Source organism: Equus quagga, chromosome 4 (assembly GCF_021613505.1).
Source record: "Equus quagga isolate Etosha38 chromosome 4, UCLA_HA_Equagga_1.0, whole genome shotgun sequence".
NCBI lineage: Eukaryota > Metazoa > Chordata > Mammalia > Perissodactyla > Equidae > Equus > Equus quagga.
This window is the reverse complement of record NC_060270.1, coordinates 135,069,849-135,095,083: the sequence shown is the minus strand read 5'-3', so window position 1 is coordinate 135,095,083 and position 25,235 is coordinate 135,069,849. Positions and strand designations below refer to the sequence as shown.

Genomic DNA, 25,235 nt, shown 5'->3' with positions numbered 1-25,235 from the left:
ATTTATCTTAAAATATATAAAACATTAATGGATTTGATTAGAATTATCAGCCTCGTTAGATGTTTTCTCGAGTATTTTTGTGACTTGGAGGACATGTGCCACGACAAATTCACACGACGTCAACACTTGCGTGATAGTCTTGAGGCCCTTTGATTACCTTATTACAGATTGTCAAAACATGGGCTGATCTGGCAAATCAGGAACAACTTTTCACTTCAAGAATTTTCTACTCTGGCTCTCCAGTTGCTATGGAGATTGTCTCGTAAAACAGCCTTGGATTTGGTTGAGATTAGTCAGTTTAGATGCTGGGTCCTGATGCAGTTCTCTTCACCAGCAGCATTACCCTCATTGCCAGGGCATAAAAACAATGGTTGATTTTTTACAAGCATAATTAACATAGTTTTAGGACATAGCATTTAGTTTGAGAATTAAGGGATACTGCCACCATATAAAAAGCTGAAAAAACAAGGGATTGTCCATTGGGAAAGTACTTAAAATATTAAGATTGATTTCCAGTGACTTTAGTACATTTTAACTACAAGGGAGAGTTACCAGGTGGTTCATAAATGCGCATTACTACAGGCTTAATAAATGCAACAAGATTATATCTGTCACAGTAAAATAGGTACCAAGGAGGAAAGAAAAGGCCAAATGGGAGAACTGGGATAAACTAACCTTTTCTTCCATGACTGGTTATTACCGGCGAACCCAACCAGACTTGAAAAAACTGCATTCTTTTCTCTCGCTTTGGCTCTGCGGTAACCTCAAGTCCGAACGAGTTAACGTGCTGTGGGCCCACCCTTGACCAATGAGGGGCACCTGAGCTGGTAGATAAATGCTCTCATCTTCTCTCTCTGAAATCAATAATTCTAAGGCCCATTCCAGCAAGATCAAGCCCCAGCTGCTCACAGCAATGACCAGCGTGATGACGCGCCCTTGTACTGGCTTTTCCTCCTTCCCTGTTTCACTCTTGATGTATATTGAACAGGGTTTATTGAAAATATTGACAAGGATAAATGTACTATAAGAACGTTCTAATTGGGAGAAATAGGTGGAGTGCATAAAATCTTTGCTGTCTGACTGTACACTTGTTATAATTCTTTCTTAGTCTAGAATTCACTTATAAGAGTATAGTTAAAAACTGGGAGACCGCCCCCCCACTTCACCCAGAGAAAGAGTCTCTTTGAATACTTAGGATTAAGCCATGGGTCTTTGCAGGAGACATTAACATTCACCCCTTACTAGCAAAGGCAGCCCTGGGGGGGCCTCAAAGTTTAGGGGCTCTAGGTTTCCTGGTTTTGAGTAGTTATCTATAGCACCCAGAGAGAGACTTTTTATGATTGCTGATGGTGTTTTAGAGAGTGTGGCCCTAATGGGGATTTATAGCCTATTTGACGGATACCATGCTAACTGTTCAAGCCCAGGACCCCTGACCTTGGCAATGCTTTTCTCGAATTCCTTTTCATTTTTATCCATGCGTCCTAGGATTTATAGTGACTTCGGGTATCAAGGCCACTGGGATTACAAAATTCTGAAGAAATGACATAGTGATGCCAGTGGCATTGATGGGCTTGTAAGATTAAGTACATCAACCCAAACCCCTCCACGCCCTCATGTATCCACCAGCCCGTCCATCTGGTGTCCATTGGTCAAATGAGGGCGTGCTTCTCCGGAGCCCCAGAGCGTGTGATAATAGTAATGACAATAACATGTGGTTATAACATCATTGTTACTTAGATTAATTATCATTTATTGTTTGACTATTAAAATTGCGTATATTAAGTAACTCATTCTCTAATTTTAATTAACCAAAAATATATAGAAAGATAATATCTTGAGATATTAATTGTTGTGCATTTCTTTCCCCCATAGCCTCTGCATGACTCTTTCCTGGACTGTCTGAGTTCTCTGCATCCTGAGGAGTATAGAATTGCTATAGGGAGAATGAGGAAGTAACAGTCAGTGTTCATGTTTGAATTTTTGACAACCAAAAGGGGAGGCCTTGGGAAAGCAGAGCACAAAGTTTATTCCATAGCAATAGAGTAGAGAAAGAAGGAGGCCCCCTCACTCCCTGCCCCAGGAAAAGGAGGGCTAGGGGTAGGGTTTGAGAGGAGAGCATTATAAATAGTACACTTCTTCCTTTCCCCAATTGGAACCAGTTCAGCAGTAGAGAAAGGCAGGTGAGAAATGGAAATACTAACTTTATTACTGATAAAACTAATATTGACAGCTGAGCTTACCCAACTGGAGAATCAGATGGACTTATCCAGCCAGTCATAGGCAGCACTGGGCAGCATAGGCCTGCCCTGGAAAGCTTATGGCAAGGAGGAGTGTGGACTGGCCTGTGTGTTTCCTGCCGACAGCTAGCTCCTAAGAAGGAAGAGGGAGGAAGGAGTGGGCCTATGCAAATCCAGCTTCTCTCCCAAACTCCCCATCAACGGATGAATATTGAGAGGGAGGGAGACGAGTGTTTTAATTTCCTGGGGCTGTAGTAACAAAATGCCACAGACTGGGTGGTTTAAACAACAGAAATGTATCACTCCCAGTTCTGGACGCTGGAAGTCCAAGAGCAGGGTGTTGGCAGTCAGTTCCTTCTGAGGGCTGTGAGGGAAGGATCTGTTCCGTGTTGACTTGTAGATTGCCCTCTTCACGTTCATGTGACGTTCTCCCTGTGTATTGTCTGGGTCCAAATTTCCCTTTTTTATGAAGAGGACACCAGTCATAGTGGATTAGTGACCCAGCTTACTCCAGTATATGACCTCTTCTTTACTAATTACATCTGCAACAGCACCATTCCCAAATAAGGTCACTCTCTGAGGTCCTGGGAGCTCCGGCTTCAACATATGAATTTTTGGAGGACATGAAGTAACCTATAACAGCCAACAAGACCAGCAGAATGCTCTCCATGTGGAAGGAAATGTCAGTAGTGGGCAAGAAGCATTTCTCTCCAAAAGGAGATTTAAAGAGGTGGGCATGGGGGATGTGGAAATGGGGATCCCCTGGGAGGTGGTAAAGAGGAGCAGGACTGTGGGAAGGGGGATCAGCTCTTGACCTGTTTTGGGGTCAAATGGTGAGAGTTAGGGCTAGGCTTGAGACTCTGAGAAGTTGTGGAGTGTTGGTGGCCAGTGGCCAGGAAGATGTGTGGGAGCCCAACACACACAAGGAAACCACACTAACCCATGCCGTCTATTTGTTTGCCATTTGGGGAGCCCTGGTTGGGTGGAAGAGCAACATTAACTTCCTTGCTGTGAGGAGTGGGCTTTATGCTGAAAGCTGTTTATGCATTGCTGATACCTTGGCCAGCAGAAGGATTCCTGGCCATTCCAAGGCTTTTCCATGTCCCATCTGAACTGCTCTTTGGTGCAGCCCCAGCTTCTCAATAGCCCCCCTGAAAGAGAGTGAGAGATCCTTACAAGGGGGGAGCACTATATGGAAGCAACAGGCCCGATTCTAATCCTACCCACCCATTGCATATGTGTATATGTATGCATTTGGGCCTGTGAGGGTTTTTTTAATCAGCATGAACTAAACAGTTATATCACATTGAGTGGTCAGACAGGAAAGCCACATGGTAAGTGGGCAAAATAAGAATTTTGGAGCTGAATACACCTGAGTTCAACTCCCAGGTCTGCTACTTATTTGCCAGCTGACTTTAGGAAAATTTTTGTCTCTTTTATAGTTTTTTTTTTTATATCTATATAATGGGGAATAATATCATCCTGGCAGGGCAGTTATGGGAAGTAATGCCTGTGTGTAAAGCCCTACCTCCCACCAGTGAATAGCCATCACTATGTTTAGCAATTCTCTGTGGCCTTATGGAGGGGAGGACTGAGCAATTGGGGCCCAGGCTGTTCCCCTCCACCACAGAGAGACTGGATCCCTCTTCTCTGTTTCATGTTATCAAGATTCCAAATAAGATGCCCTTTGACAAAAGGGATTGTATAACAAGATGTTTGAAAATCGCTTGAGTGGGAGATCTCTGAAGTGCTTTCAGCTCTAAAATTCTAAGTTCTATAGCAGACAGCTTCTCCTTCATCATTTCTTCATTTGCAAAATGATATTCAGTACCTGTTTCAGAGAAGTATTATGAGGATGAATGAGGAGGTGTTTGTGAACATCCGAACAGTATTGAACGCCTGTTAGGTTTCCGTTTGCCACAGTGAGTGCTGTTGTGACTATCGGGGAAGTGTAATAGAGTCCTTCCCTCCAAGAAATCTGGGGCCATGAATCTACCTGCAACAATTAGGGAGCACCATAGGACAGAATAAAGCAAGCTAACGAATACAGTATAAGTTACCTATGTTTGGTCAATCAGGAAAGTGTAATTCTTTAAGCTAATCATATCATGTCTGCACAAAGTGGTATTTATGCCAGCACATGCCCTGTTCATGAATAACATCTCTTGGAAGTATATGTTGCATACAAGGAAATAACAAGATTCTTGGGTTCTGGTATATGAAGATATACTTGTAAATTGTGCCCCAAACTACCAATATAACATGTATTTTCATGGATATCTATAGCTCCATGAAAGTATATGGTATGTTAAGAGTTTGGGGGCACATAATTCTTGTGTTCATAGTAAGGATAGAGGATAGGTTCAATGTTTTCATTCTATAGCTGGGAAACAGACGTAGAAACATTAAGAAATTTATAGGTTTCCATCAAGAAAGCAGGAAAAAAAAAAAGATCCGCACAACTGATTATGAATTAGGCCTTGCCTGGAATTTTTTATTAATTCTCTTTTTCAAAATTTCAAACATTACAGAGAAGGTTAAAGTTCACCTCTGACCACCACCCCCATTCTGGTTTCCTGAACCACCCCCTGCCAAGTTATGGTATGAGTACTCTATGCTCACACTCAACCCAGAATTTCCCCAATGCTTTTATTTATATACATATATATGTATATATTTATAAATCCAATATAGTATTCCTTGTATTTGTTTGTAATGTAAGTGCTTTCATACTATAACTTTTTCATTCAGCAAGATATTTTGGAAATCTATCTATGGCATTATATGCAGTTCTAGCTCATTCATTTTAACTGCTGTACAGTTATCATAGTGTGAATATATCACATTTTATCTCTTCCCCTATTTGTAGACATTCAAATTGTTTCTCATTTTTCCTATACAAATAATGCAGCAATGAACATCCCTTTTTTTTTTTTTGCAAGGAAATATTTGCCCTAAGCTAACATCTGTTGCCAGTTTTCCCCTCCACTTTTTTCCTCCCCAAAGCCCCGGTGCATGGTCGTATATTCTGGTTGTAAGTCCTTCTAGTTCTTCTATGTGAGCCGCCACCACAGCATAGCTGCTGACAGACGGGTGGTGTGGTTCCATGACCGGGAAGCGAGCCTGGGCTGCCGAATTGGTGAGTGCTGAACTTTAACCACTAGGCCGTCAGGGCTGGCCCACAACATTCTTGAAAAGTCTGTCTTGTGCACAAATGCAAGGATTTCTCTAGGGCGAAAAGAAAGGAATGGGATCATTAGGTACAAATGTTTAAAAATATTTTTACAGACTACTTTTTACACAAAAATCAATCAAGTGCTTATTCTGTCCTCATTTATTTTAACCCGTTAAGTTTTTTCTTTGCGTTTTATTTTTTGCCACGATGCCAATGATAAATTGACAGCTCAGAGACACAAGTGAAATGACTTTTTCTTAGCACATCCTCTTCATTTTGAATCATCAATACTGTTATCAGCACATCGTTATTCTTAAGCTTATTTGTCCTTTAGAAATGAAACGTGACAGAGTACACAGTAGCATCCGGTGACAGGCAGTAGAGTTGTGTTTTCTTCCTTAAACTGTTTTCTGCTGCCTCAAGAAAGAACAGGCAACAGAATGTGTCAGTAGAAATGCCGTTTAGGAATTGTACTTGATCTCGTTTTTCAGCCTGATGTTTCTGTTCTTTCATCATGAAGATCAGCTGCGTTTTATTTTTTTCTAGTCCCTTAGAATAACATCCAGTTCTAGTCAGCATGTTTAATGTACTTCTCAATGATGTTCTAGCACAATAAATTTTAGTATCTCGTGCATGTGTACATATGGTAAAAATTTCTTCAAGTCTTGGCCGTGTGGGGGAGGAATATTGCGGTTGCTTTGTTAATGCAGTGTTTGTGTTGGAGCGATTACGGCCCCGTGCTGTAACTCTCAGCGCTGGGCATAATGAGATGGCTTTGATGGTGGCGTAAGAGTCTAGTGGGATGGTCACAGCTTCACACTTCAAAGTCGAGCATATGGGGTGAATACCGGGCAGCTTTGTGCTCTTTGGGGGTGGTTGGGAGACAATTCTTAACAGCTCTGTTTAATGAAGACGTTGGAAAAGAAATGCTCTGTCTTAAAAGTAATTTTGAATTGCAAAGAGAGAAATTTCCACCCGCTCCTTTCCACAGACTAAACTAAGAATAATTTTCCCTAGTCTGCACTTAATTAGAGGCAGTGCAGCGTCACCCTACTACACTGTATTTTCAAATGTCTTCTCTTTCAGAGCACTGTAGCAAGATTAGTCGGCCAGTTTTATTTTAGGGATGTGTACGAATTTAGGCAAAAACCTTTAAGGTTATCTGTTTTACCATCTGAGAGATTTTTATGGCTTCTGGTAGAGAATCTTTTTTTTTCTTTCTCATTAAAAAATACATAAATAAAAAAGTCAACTAAACAAAAAACTTGGCTATATTAAGAGAGCTATACTAAAACTAGAGGATGTTTGCACGATTTCAAGTCTAGCACCCAGTTTAATTTTTAGATTCTGTGCTTTTTTCCCTCTAGTTGTTACTGAGTGTGAGGTGATGGGGTTGAAAAGTACTCTTTTTGATTGCTATACACTTATGAGAAGACACTTTTTTGAGTATAATTAACGTTCTGGTTTAAAAATAATAATAAGCCACACGTTCATACTCTGGGTCAGAGGAAAGAGAATTGATCTATTCTTCGAGGAAAGGGAATGACAGGCTTGAGGTTTGTTCCTAATTGTGCATTTTGGCTACTAAAACCAAAACGAAGTTTATCAGTTATGTTCCTTGAGCTGCTGAAATGAAATTCTGTTTAACAGTTAAATTTCATCTCCATTTATACCAGTAGTCCTAAATTGTTCCTGAAAGAAACAAAAGCAGAAGGGAAAAGGATGATGTTAAATACCCCTGTAGACATGAAATGTGTGTTAGTATAAGGCAGGCATATACATATAGTGAAGCAGATTCTTAAATACTGGCTTAAATGTTGTATATTCTCAATAAAATGCTATATTTCAGCCACAGTTATGTCTGTTATAGGTTCAGAAAAAACATTCGTGTTAAGAATATGAAGCTTAGGGGCTGGCCCTGTGGCCGAGTGGTTAAATTCACTCACTCTGCTTTGACAGCCCAGGGTTTTGCGGGTTCAGATCCTGGGCACGGACCTAGCACCGCTCGTCAGGCCATGCTGAGGCGGCGTCCCACCTAGCAGAGCTAGAAGGCCCTACAACTAGAGTATACAGTTTGGCACTGGGGGGTTTTGGAGGGAAGGAAAAAGAAAAAAAAAAGATTGGCAACAGATGTTAGCTCAGGGCCAATCTTTGAAAAAAAAAAAGAGTATGAAGCTTAAATTTCTGGTCTCATTACATGGGTTCTGCTTTTGCAAAGAGGGATAACCAAACTCATAGAAGTCTCTAAAGTTAAGACTTAAAGTGATGAATATACCTGTTTAGAAATGGCTAAAAATCATTTTTGAGTAAATAAGGTCAGCCAACTGTGAAGGTTAAAATTATTTAAGAAATATTGTCATTAAATCAGCCCTTTTGGAATATGACTGGTGTAAATGGAAAGATCAGAACTACTAATAATAGTCATGGGAAAAGCTTGTCAAAAATAGAAGAAAAACTGACAAATCTTGATTTTTTAATAAAGAGCAATTTAGGAAGCTGCAGAGGTTTGCGCTACCTGCTTCAGGATTGCGGGGTGGCACCATTCTCAGCACAAGCTGGGTCAGCTGTTTGCCTTGTCTCACGATACCCACCACCTCAGGTAGCCCACCAGTACAGGAGGCTTTGACGGCTGTGGACCGACTACTGTTCCGAGGGCCACTCAGAAGACGTGATGCCAGAGGTGGAAAACTGGTCCCATGGCTTCTCACTGGGGATGCACTATCCTCTTGCTGGTGTTACACACGGTTCTCGTTTTGTTAGCACGGCAACCCCTCACCGCCGTTTGTAGGTTTGGAAGGGACCCTATTCCAGGTCTGCAGTATCCAACACCCGCAGAGTGCTGGGGAACTGAACTCAATTCATCCAGCTTAACAAGCGCTGATTGTTCGGGAAGTTTGAAACCCAGATGGAGAAACAAACGTCCAATACAAGTAGATTAGACTTGGTGTTATATCCAATAACAGCTGTAAAATACTGTGCAAATAGCAGAGAGAGAACTGAATGTCAGTGGAAGGCGAGCACGGTTATCAAGCAGGGGTTAGTTCAGAAGTTCTGCTTTCTTGGGTTTTGTTGAAAACGCGGAAAGTCCCTGCTCCGGAAATGCTTGACTCCACTGTAGAGGGAACAATGGCTTTACAGGAAATGCGCACACGACTGTTGTTTTAAATAATAATGCCACTTACCTGAAAACAGATGAGAGAGCTTCCCACGTAAGGTTTGAGCTTGAAATATTCAGAATTTTTATCTTCTTTCAGAGGCCTACTTTTTTGCATGATGTTAGCACTTGAAATTACATGAGATGATTTTTACATAGGTTAATGGTGAAAATAAAGTGGTAAGATTAAAACTGGCTCTTTTGAACGTGCTATTTATATCACAAATAGAATAGCTTGCTAGTAAGTATTCTTCTAACTAAATTTGAGACATTTCTTTGAGATGCCGGCAATCTAAATTTACTTTTCAGCAGAATTACAAATAGCTGCTTGCCCTGGGCCCTCGGTTAGAAGCACAAGGTTGTTTCCTTGAGTGTGAAGGGTGTAGTCCGTGATCTCTGTTACTAAACAGACTTCAGCTCTGGATGTCTTTTCACGGTATAGGGATAATGAAATATTTCCTTTCCTGGCCTCATTAGAGAACAGAAATTAAGTTTGATTCCTTCTGTCATGAGGTTGTGTAGAAGAGATAACGGAAGATGAGTATGTTAAAATATAGGGGAATTTCTAGTAAGTAGGGACATGACAGTCCAGGAGGGTAGTCAGAACTCAGAACAGTGGTGTAGGCCTGCCAAGGGGAGAGGAAGCCAGCATTCACTGAGTTGGGGGACCCCGCATTGTGCCAGATACTTTTCTTAATTTATCTATTTTTTTTTATATTTTCACTCATTATTTGGATAAATCTAATTATACCAATATACAAAATTTATATATATATATATATATATATATATATTGTTTGTGTTGTTGAGGTCACATTGGTTGATAACATTGTATAAATTTCAGGTATTTATCATTATATTTTGACTTCTGTGTACATTACATTGTGTTCATCACCAAAAGTCTCGTTTCCATTTATCACCATACAAATGTCCACCTTTACCCTTTTTGCCCTCCCCTCTGGTAAGCACCAGTCTGTTCTCTGTATCTGTGTTCATTTGTTGTTGTTTTTGTGTTTATCTTCCACATATGAGTGAAATCATACAGTATTTGTCTTTCTCTATCTGATTTATTTCACTTAGCATAATATCCTCAAGGTCCATCCATGCTGTCATGGATGGCAAGATTTCATCTTTTTTATGGCTGAGTAGCATTCCATTGTATATATATATATACCACATCTTCTTTAGCCATTCATCCGTTGATGGGCACTTAGATTGTTTCCATGTCTTGGCTGTTGTAAATAATGCTGCAATGAACATAGGGGTGAATATGTCTTTTCGAATTAGTGTTTTTGTATTGTTTAGATAAATATCTAGAAGTAGAATAGCTGGCTCGTGTGGTAATTCTGGTGTATGAGAGTTCCTTTTTCTCCACATCCTCTCCAACACTTGTTATTTCTTGTCTTTTTAATAATAGTGATTCTGATGGATATAAGGTGATAGCTCATTGTGGTTCTGATTTGCATTTCTCTAATGGTTAGTGATGTTGAGCATCTTTTCATGTGCCTTTTGGTCATCTGTATATCTTTGGAAAAATGTCTCTTCAGATCCTCTGCCCATTTTTTAATCCAGTTGTTTGTTTGTTTGTTGTTGAGTTGCATGAGTTCTTTATATATTTTGGATATAGTTTTTCTAATCTTAATGTCTTTATCCATTTTATGGGGTAGTTTTGTTACTTTATTTTTTTTCTTTACTTTCTTTATTTTTCTCTTCTTTTTTCTCTTTTCATCTCCTTCTTTTTTCCCTTTGGTTTAACTAAAGTACTTTACAGCAAGTTCCAAAGATCATGTTATTTCACCCCTACATATTTAATATATATCTCTAAGCAATGTGGACATCTCACATAACCATGATGCCATTATCACACACGACAAAATCATAATTCTTTGGTACCGTCTAACAGCCAGTATATAAGGGGGCAACCGTCTTTTCTGATGAGCTTATTTGAATGTGGGTCTGCACATGGTTCGCACATACGCTGATTGTTTTATCTCTGAGTCTTGATCTAGACCGGTTCCCCTGCCCCGTCATTCTTCCTCCCGTTCACTGATCGCAGAAACTGGGTTAGCAGTCATAGAATTCGCACACTCTGGGCCTGTCTGTTTGCTTCCTTGTGGTGTCATTTAATTTGTATCTTTATCCCTCACATTTCCTACAAACTTTAAGTAGCTCTAGAGGCTTGACTGGTTTGAAGTCCAATTTTTTACAGTTCTTCAATGGTGGGCTATGAGCTTCATGCTGCATCATATCGGGAGGCCACGATGTCTGGTTATTTCACTTCTGGTGATGCAAAGATAAATTGTTCCGAATTGACATTTCATGAGGGTTTCATCCATTGATAATCTTTGCCTAAAACAATTATTTTCTTAGGGGATGCAAAATGCTGATTTTTTAAATTATATCATTACTTCTACATTTAGTAGTTGTATTTTTTCTATTAAAAAAAAAAATCTTTCCAAGCCAGCCCTGATGGCCTAGTGGTTAAAGTTTGGCACTCTTATTACTTTGGCAGCCTAAGTTCACTTCCCAGTTGCGGAACCACACCAGCTGTCTGTCAGCAGCCATGCTGTGGTGGTGGCTCACATGGAAGAACTAGAAGGACTTGCAACTAGGATATGCAACCATGCACTGGGGCTTTGGGGAGGAAAAAGAAAGGAAGGTTGCAACAGGTGTTAACTCAGGGCGAATCTTTCCCTGAAAAAAACAATAAAATCTTCCTCATTAATTCAAGCTATCTGGCTACTCTGAAATACAGTTTATACAGGAAAGGCATGATAAATGCTTGGGTTTTTTTGCTGAGGAAGATTGTCACTGAGCTAACATCTGTGGCAGTCTTCCTCTATTTCGCGTATGGGACACTGCCACAGCGTGGCTTGAAGAGTGGTCCATAGGTCTGCACCTGGGATCTGAACTTGTGCAAACCCCAGGCCGCCGAAGCAGAGTGTGCAAAGTTAACTACTATGCCACTGGGCTGGCCTCTATTTTTTTTCCTTTTAATTGCCAAATTTCTAGATAAAGAGTTGGTGATTTGGAGGAAGCTTTTTTTTTTTTAAATTTTATAGATAGAGAAGTTGAGGCTCAGAGATGTCAAGTAAATTGTTCAAGATCCCAAATAGCTATTAAGGAGCAGAAATGCTATTCAAATCGATATCTTCTGGCCTCAAAAACATAAGCTATTTCTGCTAAGCCAAAATGCACCCTGCCACGGACCCTCCAGTTGCTGACAGCTGGGAGTTGCTACTGCAAATATCTCCCACTGCTTTGCCCTTTAGCAACCAGGCTCCAAGAATGCCCCTCCGCAGCATTCAGGGCTTTGTAAATGTGTGCAATGCTCTAGAGCTGTCACTCCAAATGGAGGTGCTGGCCTGGAAGGGCCGAGAGCTGGGAAGAATAGAGGCTGGGGCGCAGGGCGCAGTCGGACAGGCTTTCGGCATCGCAGGCTGCGCTTCAGGCTCCTGCAGCAGCCAAAGTGCCAGGCACTCTCAGTGATGGCTGGAACAGAGATCAGCAATCTGGACAATTTAGAAACTTGTCCAATGTTAAGATGTCTTAACTTCCTAACTCCCCTAAACGTTTCCCCCTTTCTTCTGCACCCCACCCCCACCGTTCCAGACTTGAGGGGAAAATTTAGCTAACCACCTAAACATTATTTTACAATTCCTAAGCCTCAGTTGACTCTAAGTGTCCCTGACATTTGGTCCCCCACCCTAGGAGCAGGGGTCCTTTCGTATCTTAAAGTAGTGTGAAAAAAGCAGAGATCACTTAGTAAGTTTGGGAGATTTTCTTGGCTTCGTGGTGTCTACAACATCACAGGCTCCTAATGCTGGAGTCCCTGCTGGACTCAGAGAAAGAACATTTCCCAAGACTTCATATGATCCAGAGGTACGGAATCGTTTTTGGCGTCCTCCACATTTCACCCCTCCCATCAACATGGCAGTCTATATTAGAAACAAACAAATAACAAACCCTAAAATTGCACTTGGAGAAGTTTCCTGTGCTTATTGTGCCCAGAGGCCCCGTCTCAGCCTCTGATGTTGCATGATGTACCCCCAGGTAAAGAGGGCCCACACTCCGCTGCCGCGGGCCGGCACCAAAATTCCCTAAGTACCTGCATTTTATACATCAGATAAAAATTTATGCTCTCTCTATCGTTGCTTACAGGGGGCTGTGATTGGTGGAAACATGCTGTCAGCTACAGACAGAGGTCCTCTGAAGTGGTTCTCTAGAAAAAACAGGAAAGCAGTTCTGTGATCTGCCTGGAGGAGAGAGATCAGAGACAGAATCTAGATAGAAGGAATGGAAGAAGAGGATGAAAGAAGTGTTGTCATCCCATAAAACTAGGTTTAAATATTAGGCGCCCTTATAGACCGTGTGGCCCAGCCTGTCTGACAGAACTCTCTACGGTGGCAGAGATGTCCTGTGCTGTCAAGTAGGGAGACCACTAACTATGTGCGGTGACTGAGCGCTTGAAATGTGGCAAGTGCCACTGAAAAACTTAATTTTTAATTGTATTCATTTTAATTAATTAAAGTTAAAATTAATTAGCACATTATTGGACAGTGCAGATCTGGCCCTTGTGCTCTTGACATTTTATTTCTCCTAGCAATATACACAATTTGGGGCTCTTATAAAATTGTTCACAAATTGAAGGCACTTACTTCATTAATCTTATCGATGACTTTTCCTTGTGAGATTAGGTTGGTAATGGCTAAGAAATTCCAGCTGTTGTACAAAGACAGACTTTTATTCTGAGCCTAACTTCAAGGGAAAATTAATTATGCTTAAATTTTGATCTTTAAAATTTGTATAAATTATATGCTTTGGTGGTGATGGTGACACAGTGCTGAGAATGTATTTAATGCCACTGAACTGCACACTTAGAAATGGTTAAAGTGGTAAATTTTGTGCTAAATATATTTCACCACAATAAAAAAATTATATGGTCTATTTTCTTTCTTTGGGCCTGATTTTAGTTTAATTTTGTTGAACTTTCCCGCTGCCCGCAGGCCTTGCTGAGAGTCTGCTGCTGCGCGCGCCCGGCTGCAGCCTGTTTCTCTTTGGGGAGGCCGACCTGCCTGAGAAGCGCACTCTCGTCCAGAGAAGGAAGCAGTTGGGCTGGTTCACGAGGAGGGATTTCAGCGCTCTGGAACCCGACCTGGGAGCTGCGCCTGCCAGGAGATGTGGTTTAACAGGTGCTTAGTCTGGTTGTGTTCTGCTTTTGTTTTTAAACTTGACGATAGAATCCCGAGGACTCCTTCATTCGGTCCGTCCTGCGTCATGCAGGAGGGTTACAACTGGCGCTCCTGCTGGAACTGGGGAGGGTCTCCTCTCGCTCACCAGTGCCTTCATAAGCTGAGCAGAGAGGCTAGAAGCCCTGGTCAGAGGATTGATGAGAGCCCCTGGGAGTGATATTCCCGATGGATAACAAGCCCTGCAGTGCGGCAGGCGGCTCCTGACACCAGGGCAGGATCCTGGAGGCCCGCGGTTGTGCCAGGTGTGAGGTTGTGTCCTGGGGTGTGCGGGGGACGCCTGGGGGTAGGGACTTGGGCAGAGGTTACCTGTAGCTGGTAGGAAGTCCTTCAGTACTTGAACATCCAGTCTGGCTCAGCTGATGCTTACAGCCGGACATCAGTTCTAGAGGCACCCTGGAGAAAAGCTTTTCTAGACATCGGTCTTCCGGAACAGAGAGAACAAACACCAGGGATACTATTTCCTCCTTCCCCTGGATCTCACCAACTCTGGCCTCTGTCTGCTATGCCAGCCCTCCCCGTGCTTAGGGTTTACCTTAGGAAAAGGCAGTGTGCCCCTCTCCAGAACTCCAGCCAGTGTCCCTGCACTTCACTAGGCTAGTGCCGTTTATTTGAGTCTTAATTCTTTCATTCTCAGATATCTTCTGTAGGGGTCACAATTAAGCCATGTTAGGTAACATTTTGGTAGTCAGTTAATACCTTAGCAGTTACTAAAATACTAGATACCCAAGCAGCAAGAGGTGGGCAGGCATAAGAAACACATTTCTTCGTGGCCCAGCTCTGCCGCGGTTACACAGAGGCCTCTGGTTACTGACCCCTGCTACAGAATTCTGCCCTGCACTGAGTGATTTCTGTAATCAAGTAGAGTGGCGCAAAGAGAAAAGCACAGGCTTTGAGGCTGTGCTCAAATCCGGGCCTTGCTGCTTACTGCCCGAGGGACCTCGGAGAGTTCCTTCATCTCATTAAGCCTCGGTTCCCACATCTGTAAAATAGATATAATAATGGCATCTCCCTCAGGAGACTGTGAAGTTGAAATGTCTATTGAGTGCCAAACACAGTACTAAAGGGCCATTTTTTTCTTCCCTGTAGAGAGGAGATTTATAAAAAAGTGATTATAAATGTATTTCAGTATTTAGTTCTGGAAAAAAGGAAGAAGCTGATTTCTCCTTGCCAGTTTGAGCCTCACGTACTTTCTGATGATTTGTCTCAGCAAGGGTAGCAGCATAAGTTTAGTGACTAAATTTTCAGAAATCTATTTCCTGGTTTCTCATTTGAGCTCACTGAAGACTGCGGAGAGAATAACACAAACCTGGTCAGCGCAGAGCCGGGTGCCTGGGTCACAGTCAGGGGACGGGAGGTAGAGACGGGGATGCTCGTGGCAGAGGACAGAAGCACTGGCTTCAGCGTTAGGGTAGGCAAACCTTGAAAAACGTACTTCTCATTTTTGCAGTTCTGTGAGAATGAATGCGTCAGTATTTGGGAAGAACGTTAACTTGATCTAACAAGCGTATCAGACTTACAGACCGAATGTCCCTATTGTCCCTAATCATATTTAGTCTCCTAAGAACAAACTCAGTTTGTACTTGTTCAAACCAAAGCGAACTTAGTTTCCTGTCTCATCTAATGATTGCCTGTGGCGGGGGCGATCTCACCTGTTTTACGTTGTTTGATTTGAAATGGACAACCAATTGGGATTTCTAATTTGTTCTCTGTTTTTACTCCACGTGGAGCTCTGTGATTTACATGGAGAATTTCATCAACTTCTGAAAATCCTAAATTAGAGGTTTAAAATGCAAAAATTGTCACAGAAATGTTTAAAGATGATATTTTAAAGGTAATATTTGATACTGGTAAAGATGTAGTTAGAGGCACTCATACTGCCAATGGTACTATCAATGGGTATAAACTTTTTGGAAGTGAGTTGATGATAATGTAGCAAGAAATGTCTTAACTGCCCTGCAGGAATTCTAGTTCTAGAGATGAATCCTGAGGAAACAATTAAAGGTAGATGGATTTATGTACAAGTATGTTCATCAAAGCATTATTTATAGCAGCAAATACTGGAAACAGTGTAAGTGTTTCATATTTGAGAATGATTCAATAAGCTGTGGCATGCCTAACCGAAAGACTACTGTGCAAGCAATGAAGCGTGAAGTTTTGGAAGACTTTTTAGAGACATGGAAAATACAGTGTAGAGAGAATTGGTAGTTGATGAATCAGTGCCACCAATGTTACTTAAGTACCTAGTATGTGCCAAGCGCTACCATCAGTGCGCAAAATGGAGTCTATATACCCTCAAAGAATTTATATTCCAGTGGGGAGGGGCAAGGAGACAGACAATAAATAATAAGCTTAATAAATAAGGAGTCATATGGTCTGTGAGAAAGCGATCAGTGCTGCTGCCAAAAAAATAAAAGTAAAAATTGAACAGGACCCAGGGCATCGTGAGCTCTGGGATGGAGGTGAGGGGTGATTTTAAATGGGGTAATCTGAAGCAGGCCTCCTTGTGAACAGCACAGGAACACAGTCTCGAAAGGATGTGGCTGTTAGCCAAGGGAGATGCAAAGAGCCTTACCCCGAGGAAATCATCAGTGTCAAGGGCAAAGGATATAAAGTAGTGTAAACAGTGTAATCTCAATATCATAAAGTACATATGCATCTATTTTATTTATCTCATGTATTTATAGGAAAAATTTTTATTCTTAATTTTAAATTCTTAAAGCTTCCAAATTATTTTCATAATTTCTCTAAATCGATCTTGTGATTATTTTCCGTCATCTTTCATGAAGGATAATTATTAAGGTTATCACTGGTCAATCTGATAAAAGCTGGGGTTTAATGTATTAATTCAAATTGGATTTGATGGAAGATTCAAGATAAGAAGGAAAAAGTAGCACAACTTTTCCCCCATTTGTCTTTTTTGCGAATATCTCCTGACAAGTGGTAGAAACCTTAGTTTGTGCAAAAAACATGAAAATTACAAGAGTTACCAAGGTTAGGCAGACCATTTGTTCATCGAGAGACCTTCATTTAATAGGTTCACGGCAGATGCTAAGAGCAGAAAAAGAAAATGTCTCAACGAGGAGCAGCAATTAAAGGATGCGGATAAACAGTTAGTTTCTAATATTTCACTAACCAGATTGTAATTCAAGTTTAAGACATGTGATCAACCGAAGTCTTAGGTTACCTTCCTTACGCAAATTCTCCCTTAAAAAACATTTGTATTGGGAGGAGTAAAAAGCTTTCACTTTTTAAAAGTAATATCTATTGAAGTAGAATTTATAATACCTCTGTCATTAGGGTAGAAATGTTATTCATCTCATTTTTCAGTGAATTTATTTTCTAACAATGGAAATTTCCCTCATTTTCAAATTTAATGTCTTTATATATTTTTCTAACATTTTTTTAGGTACATCAGTGTTTCTCAACATATTTTTCCACTCCTCCCATCAAAACAGAAAAGCCTCAACACATTGTTGCTATGTTTATTTCTTTTCCTAAAAAAATTAAATAGAAATGATTGGTGCTATCAACCGAACACTTACAGTTAACTTTCCAGTGACAAATTAATCTCCACAGTACCCAAGAGGAAGCACAATCTATACGGGAACAGGTCTCTGTTTTGAAGTTCCCTGAGAATATTATAAACAGTAGAGGAAAAGTGAGCTCAGAAATGATTAACACTCTTAGTCAGTGCCAAACACACAAAGTCTTTTAAACCAAATTCCTTTTAAAAGTTTGTAGTTGGCCCGCACGTGGGGAACAGAAATACGGGCAAAGCAGTAATAGTTGATACTTTCAGATCTATAAATAAATACTTTAAACATATATATTTTAAAACCCTAAACATTTATGGGATAATTTAAACACTGCTGGCTGATATGTTGTATGAATGGCCTGCATATATGCATCGTTGTTTAAAAATACTGGGACTATTCTTTGAGCCGTAGTTTCCTAAGAGGGCTTTGGAATCATAGGTGGAGGCGGTTGGTACCTCTTGGAATCAGGGACTTCTGTTTCGTTACTTAAATGGATTACTGAGAGCTGCCCCTGCTTGCTTCTCTCTCTATAAATAAGAAGCAGCATCAGGAGCTTTTCCTGACATTGAGTAACACAATTTACTTCACACCAAATATTTTCCCTAGTCTTTGAAAAATAATTTCCAGTTTTGGAATGAGTCTTATTTTAAGGAACCTATTTTCATAATTTTCTGTGTTTGCTTGTAAATCTTGTTGGGATGATGGAAGATGAAAGTCTCCATATGTAAGTAAGTATGTAACCTGTAACTGAAACTGGGAAGATCTCGGCTTTGTCTCTGCGTGAAGTGGTAGAGGGCACGGTTGGTTCTACTTTGATAAACTTGGGGGCAAGCGAGTCATCTGAGGCTCCTCTTGCCTGGGCTGGCTTCATTCTATGACGGTGTCAATGTGTACGTACTTCTGTCATGTCCTCTCTGAATTATTATTACTCTGAAAGATTCAAAGTTGAGACGTTGAGAGTCACAAGTCCTCGTGGAGCAGGAAAATGCCAGAGCCATTTTGCAGAAGGACGGCTGAGCAGAGGCAGTATCTTGAAGAGGCGGAGCTTGAATCCAGACCCCTGGGGAGCCTTTCCCAGCCCTGCACCACACAGTTCTCACTCAGCTTTCTTTTCTGTGGATTTGGCCACATGCATGAGAGTTCTGCATTCTTCCCGCCATGAGAGCATTGGACTTAGCAATTATGTTTGTTTTACGGCTTTAGTCATCAAATGTCCTGTTTCAGCTGTGGTTTCCCTTTAGTACATGTTCTAAAAAATGTCATGTGCCAATATGTAATGACGACTGACTGCTTTTGATGTAATGACCGCTTATGTTTTTGAAGCTGAGGTCCGAGTCTGTTACCTTGCTGTGTGTTACTGTGAGCAAAGACCACGTTTAGGGTAGGTTTATCTTGTCTTAGCCTTTTTTGAGTTTTTGTACCCAGCAACCTACATGGTTCCTGGCAATCGGCAGATTTTCAGTAAAAATGTATTTAATGAGGGAGTTGCATGCTGGTCCATGAGAATCTATTTATTCAAATCGTAATATAATCCACAAATTTGAGGTTCTCTCTTCAGATGTAAAAATGCCAAATATCCCATAACACCACCTCAGCTCTCTCCTCACACATGTTTTAATACTAGCCACCAAAATGGAGCTTAATATAATAAATTGAACTTCTAAAGACATCCCTAAGCAACTTCTGACCCCCTAAAATGAAAATCTTTCTGTGGAGGCAAAAATATTGGATCTTTTCACCTTTAGTTGATTGAAGATGATGGTGCCGAGAACTATTTTTGAGAATAATTTTGATTATCATAAAGGGAAAAAAAAACCCCGTGTTTCTTCTGAGTGCTGCTTTTTCATTTTCTAATGGGCTCTTCACTATTGTTTTGTCTGAATGCAGTTTTTTATTTGTGCTATTCCAGACGTGGTCCTACCACAAGCGTCTTTAAACCAGACATTAATAGCATAGTTCACAGTCATTACTGCCAGTGCTCAAACACAAATATTGCATTTGTGTTTGCAAAAGCTACACATCAGATGTTAATTAAGTGCATTTGGTTTTTTTCTGCTTAAACAATCTGGCATAAAGAGTTTACATCTATATCAGTTCACCATAAGGTCTCTACAATATCTCACTCACCAGCCGTGCAGTATATGATAAATACAGTGTTTCCACACAAGAAAATAACAGAATTGTCAGGAAAACATCAGGCCTGTTATATTTCCCTGTGAAATAATAGCAACTGAATCTCAGTTTCTTTTTCTTTTTGATAAAAAATAAAGTATTTAACTAGGGGTAAACACCAATATTTAGAATGATAAATTTTTCATTAAAGAACACATGGAAAGTGAAATCGTACCAGAGCTTTTTTTCCTTGTTTTTAGCTTGCTTCAGGGCGTTGTGACAGTTGCGTTGGAATAAAATTGGAACTTCAGCTCGAAGCGAGGAGGTTCATGCTGCCGCCAGAGCAGCCGAGTGCCAATCTGCGGGAGGCAGGAGTGTGCAAAACCGCAAACTGAGAAACAAACTTTCACATCAGGTTTCTAATCTTAGAGCAAAAATGGAATTACTTCAATTATATGACATTTAACCAGAAGTACAATTTGCTGCAATTAATTATCTCCCTTATTTAAAGATTCTTACTAAGTTTAAATTAGCATAAAAAATCAAATTCTGCATTTGCGTGAGGTCAGTGGGGCTGCTGGATTTCAGCTCAGAGTTTGGTTCTCTAGGATTGGGTCGCCATATTGGCGTTGGACTTGGGGAGGAGGAAATGGAGGAAATGGGAAAAGCCTGCATTTGGGCAGAAAGCAGATTTCTTTATCTTTTTTTCAAGGGAGAAATGGGTCGTGGCCTCATGACCCCTCTGGGAGAAAACTACTGTCCAGTTAGTCAGAGACTTCTCAGACTCATTGACTGTCTCTGTTTATTCGCTACTTGAATAAGATACAGTGATAAAACAAAATAAATTATTATGCAGCTGAAGTTTAATGGAAGGATTCAAAGTACTCATAACTAGGGCATATATAAAAAATGATCATTCTGTCTTAAGTGGTTACCTCTTATATTGTTTAAAAGAGAATATAAAAGTTGCTTGTGATGTCTACTTTTATTTTTCTAAGAAATGATTAACTTTATACTTTTGAAGGAATTTTTAAAATACGTTTTTATTTTAACTAAGTAAATCAGTGTTGGGGCAAGTGTATTCTTCCTAGAATTCTTGTGCTCTGGGCTTAACATCTAAACTTTTTCTATCTTTGATAATTTACCTTAGGCAATGAATTCATTTACTAGCAAGAATGATCAACTTTGGAAATTCTGCTAAAAAAAGGGACAGTTATTGGGCACATGGTGGTAAAGAGGCCTTGGCTTTTGCTGGGTAGGGGATTCAGAAGTCCCAGGGCTATAGGGATGGAATGACTGTGCCCCGCAATGTGGGGAGGAAGAGCCCTGGGCCCATATGGAGGAACTTCTGTTGAAAGTGATTTGCTTCCCCATCCTCATAAATTACATGTGAATAAATGAATGTTGATTGGGCATTTCAAAGTTCTGGAATAGCAAAGGTATACAATAGGCCCAATATGTACTTCGAATAGTGGTACTTATTGTAACCAGTATATATACTCTTCAGCAAAATCTGAGTGTGATCCAGCTATTTGTTGGAATGATGAGGCCACTATTTGAGTCAGAATAGGGTGTGTACATCAAATCTGAGGAAATGGGACTATTTGTAACATTACCTGTTGAGAGGTAGGGGAGAGAGAAACCATGCTTGGATGTTTTTCTTTAGTGAATGAATTAGCGTTGACAAAAAAAAATTCCAGTTGTACTCTGTGAAATGTTAAAACTGATATAATTCTCAAAGATATTTAGAGTAAGTGATTGGTGTATGAGATTATAAGAGAAATGTATTGACTGTTAGGAAATTTAATTTTTATGAAATCAGCATTATGGAGAAGTACCGTAATTTGATTCATTCCTGCAGAATTCCCAGTAGGAAGAGGCCCAGCCTCGGGAGTTGAAATGTTTCATTATGTACATGTGTGGGAAAAAGATGAACTGTGGTTTCCGTGTGCTGACTTTCTGTAAAGTGTCTATTAGTATGAGAGTACCCAGGCTAGGCAGCAAAGCCCCCAACCACAGCTGTCTAGCAGAAAGTGAACTCAGCCAGATATCTCTGATGGATACTGACATCATGAGCAATAAGTTTGAAAGTAGGAAGAAAAAGCAATGGCAGTAAGATAATGTTGAAATAGTAGCTAAAGAATTGCCATGTGCTGAAGATGAGGTCAGCCTTTATCCCCTATCAATCCCCCGTCAACTTTGCTTTCAGAAATGTAAGTTTCCCCCAAATGAAGAAACCGCAGACCTAAGCTTTTTATACCAATGCTAATTTAACCAAGTTGTCCATCTTACAATGTAAACTATAATTAGAGTAGGACTATTTATGTAACACGAGCTGCACCATCCCTGAGGCAGGGAAAGTGGGACATTTGCCCCTGGGCTCAAGAGTGGCAATGGCAGTTCCAGTCCCTTGGGAAGCTGGGGATGGAAGAAAGAGGTGCCTCCAATGGGTTGTTCCAAAGAAGGTATACATAGTGTCCCAAACCCTGCCAAGCTTCCTTGTCCTGAGACCCGAGAGTCCCTTTGCGCTTTCCAATTCTGAGGCTATTGGTCACTTTTTAGTGACCTCCTTCCCTAACCAAGACTGTTGTTGAGGGTCATTTGAATCAGATGTCAGTCTAACTCAGTGCCAACAGGTCTGTGTCTGGGGAGGAAGCGATGGATGCAGACTGTGATTTACTCCTGTCTCCCAGACCCTTAGGCCTGGCACTGAATTCCAAGCCCTATGGAGATGGCCTTGGAAATGAATGGAAGGCCAAGGCTTTTTGCTGCTGTTGATATTTAGCTCTCAAGTGTGCTTTCTTTTTTCTGTTGATATTTTGGAAGATTGGGGTCTTCGTAACTATTCTAGAAAAAACAGCCTTTAGGTACTTTTAGAGTAGATAAAAGTGTCTGCCTGTAGCTCAAATAGCTCTGTTATAAAGAGTATATGTATGACCTTTAGAAAATTCTGAAGTTGATCATCAGGAATATTTGTGTTGATTTAAATAAAGCCAAGTAAGGGAAAATCCCTGAATTAAAATTAGCTAAAGAATAGAATCTTCAAAACGAGGCTTTGCTTTGCTTGATTAACATGCTTTTCTAATGATTTAGGCATTGGCGCTAGCCCGTATGTGATGAACTGCAATGTTACCATAGACTCTCAAGACTTGGCTGTGGGAAAAGAGATTGCTGCTGCCATTCGGGGCTCAAGTGTGAATGGATTGAAGGGCATCCAAGCGATGGCTTTTCCTCATGAAGGGAAAATTGAGATAGCTTGCAACGTAGAGAGTTTTGAAGATCAAGAAGCTACAGAAACCTCAGAAGAATCTCAATACATGGCCTTCAGTGTCCTTGGGGACCATTTTTCTTATGTATCTCCTCATTACATAGAAGCTCAGGTTAAAAAGTTGGCGAGTGATCGGGGAATTGGTACCATAGGGAGAGCATTAATTGGATTTACACCCCAAGAATGCAAGAACTGTGCCGAATATGCTATAAAGGAAAGTATTGGAGAATTCTGGAGGATACGAGGAGGTGTTTTCATGTGATCCAATCTAAGATTTTGTTGAAATTTTAAGGAAAACGATCAATCATTACAAAGTTTTCTTTTGACCAGTGAAGATGAGGGGAAGATACAAAGAGCTTGGTTGTAGCTGTGTTTTGGAAAATTAGGAGCATTCTCTATTCAGCAACAACAAGTGTTTATAGATTGTCCGTAATTGCCCTATGATATTTCTAGTCGTCATTAAAACTTCTCGAGAACCTACTCTGCATCAAATTTCTGCTCTTGTGTGTGTTAGCAGCGCTGCTGAGTCATCTGGGTAAAATGGCCCTCGTTGCTGAATCACCTTTTTTCTTTTCAAAGGTTCAGAACGGCTCTTTATTCAGTCCCTCCTTCCTCATCCTCAAGAGAAGAGACTATTAACCTTTTTTTTTTTGAATCACCTTTAATTATTGTGTACAAAACTAAAAATGGACTCAATTTATTTGGTTCTTCTGAACTCTTTATTTCCAAGTTCTGTAGTCAACTCTCATATTCTGAGTAATCATTTTTTTTAAATGTACACTTTAAAGAAATCAAACTAAGTGACTAAAACTGGGGAGAATTATAAAATAAGGTTACTCTTTCAAAGCATGGTTGTTCTTTCTTGCCTTTCTACTCTTAGGATGACCCATTGTTCATTCTGGAGATGACTCCAAAAGCCAGATTTATCTAATTTTCCTATGTTTATGTATGGAGATGGAATGACGCTGTTGGCCATGACGCCAAGGAATTGGGGAATTTAACTGAAAAGTCTGAAGCTTTCGGGAATATATTGCTCTTGAGCAAAGAGAAGGGCGTTGGTGGAAGCATTGTATTTGAAAGAAATAAAAATATGCTGCCTCTTTATGAAGTAAAAGAAGCCACTTGTTGATTCTGGCATTTTGGTGTAAATCCTTAGTATTTATATTGCTTTAGAACAAGGTACTTTCTATCCATAAAGCATACAGAAATGAATTTTTCCATAGATTTTTTTTTCTTGCTAAAGAAAGATTATGGTCTTGTCTAATAAAGCACATAATGTGAATTTATTTTAATTAATTAAAAATAAATAAAGAGGTTGAACTCAATCTTTTTATAGGACCCAGTAGTTTATCCTAGTATTGTTTTTACTTAATTTGACTCGACTCTGATGGCATGAATTTTGTTCCAGAATTATGCTGCTTTAGTTGTTTTCTTCTTGCTGTCAATGTAAATACAACGAAGGTAGAGAAACGATGGAGCAGGTCTGGTTTTCAGGCGTAGGGAAGTTTGGTCGCTGTGGTGAAGAGAGCACATGCTACCCAGTTAGACCCGAGGTTCGCCCTCTCAGTCTGGAAGAGCCAAGAAGCAGCAGTGCCAGTCCTTTCCGCGCTTTGGCAGAGGCCTTGTGGCCCAGTAGAACGCGCACTGGACAGTGGGTTGGGAGGCTTGGGTTCTGGCCCGCTTTTACCTTCTGTACCCTTAGTTCCATTACCTATAAAGTAGGAAAAAAGAGTTCCCACCCTGACCAAGGGCTGTATGCTGGGGGATTAAATGGAAGTACTTGGTAAGCTGAAAGGTAAAAATGAAGCATACTATTAATGTTTTTTCCTGATCTCTTCTAGAGCTTTGCTTCAGTGTTGGGCATCAACATTAAACAGATGAGACAGGGTAAAATCACGTGCTGCCGCTGAGTCAGCTGGGCTTGTAGGAGGGGTTGATTCATTTGCCAGGTACCTGAGTTAACCTCTCCAGGTTCATAGCCCTGCATTCCATGTGGCTGGCCCTCAGCAAGGCCTGTTTGAAATCAAACGTCTAAGTGGGTACGGAGTTTCAGTTTGGGAAGATGAAAGAATTTCTGGAGACGGATGTGGCGATGGTTGCACAACAATGTGAATACACTTAAAAAAGGTAAATTTTATATTATGTATATTTTACCACAATTATTAAAGAGTGTATGTTAATTTCACAATAGTTTGAAAAAAGCAGCTAAATAAGATAATTTCATTAAACCCAAACTTTCTAAATAAAATTTTGGCAAATTTCTACCCATTAAAGTATCCAAAATATAAGACCTGTTCTTCCCTATTTAGTCTATTATGATGGGCTCTGGCACTACATGTGAAGTTTAAAATAGGGCTGATTAGGGGTCAGCCCGGTGGCGCATCGGTTAAGTTCACACGTTCCGCTTTGGCGGACCAGGGTTCGCAGGTTGGTATCCCGGGTGCAGACATGGCACTGCTTGACAAGCCAAGCTGTGGCAGGCATCCCACATATAAAGCAGA

At 40.5% G+C, this 25,235-nt stretch overlaps 1 protein-coding gene across 2 annotated transcripts in view; it reads left to right on the top strand.

Annotated features, from left to right (window-relative positions):
- The window catches only part of FTCDNL1 (formiminotransferase cyclodeaminase N-terminal like), a 36,441-nt gene extending 12,185 nt beyond the window's left edge, over positions 1-24,256 (top strand). For both annotated transcript variants that reach the window (XM_046657971.1, XM_046657970.1), the window contains exons 5-6: positions 13,573-13,758; positions 22,560-24,256. In XM_046657971.1, coding sequence (XP_046513927.1) covers positions 13,573-13,758; positions 22,560-22,996 — 623 coding nt within the window. In that variant the 3' untranslated portion in view covers positions 22,997-24,256. The remainder of the gene's footprint in view (positions 1-13,572; positions 13,759-22,559) is intronic.
- Positions 24,257-25,235: the final 979 nt, after the last annotated feature.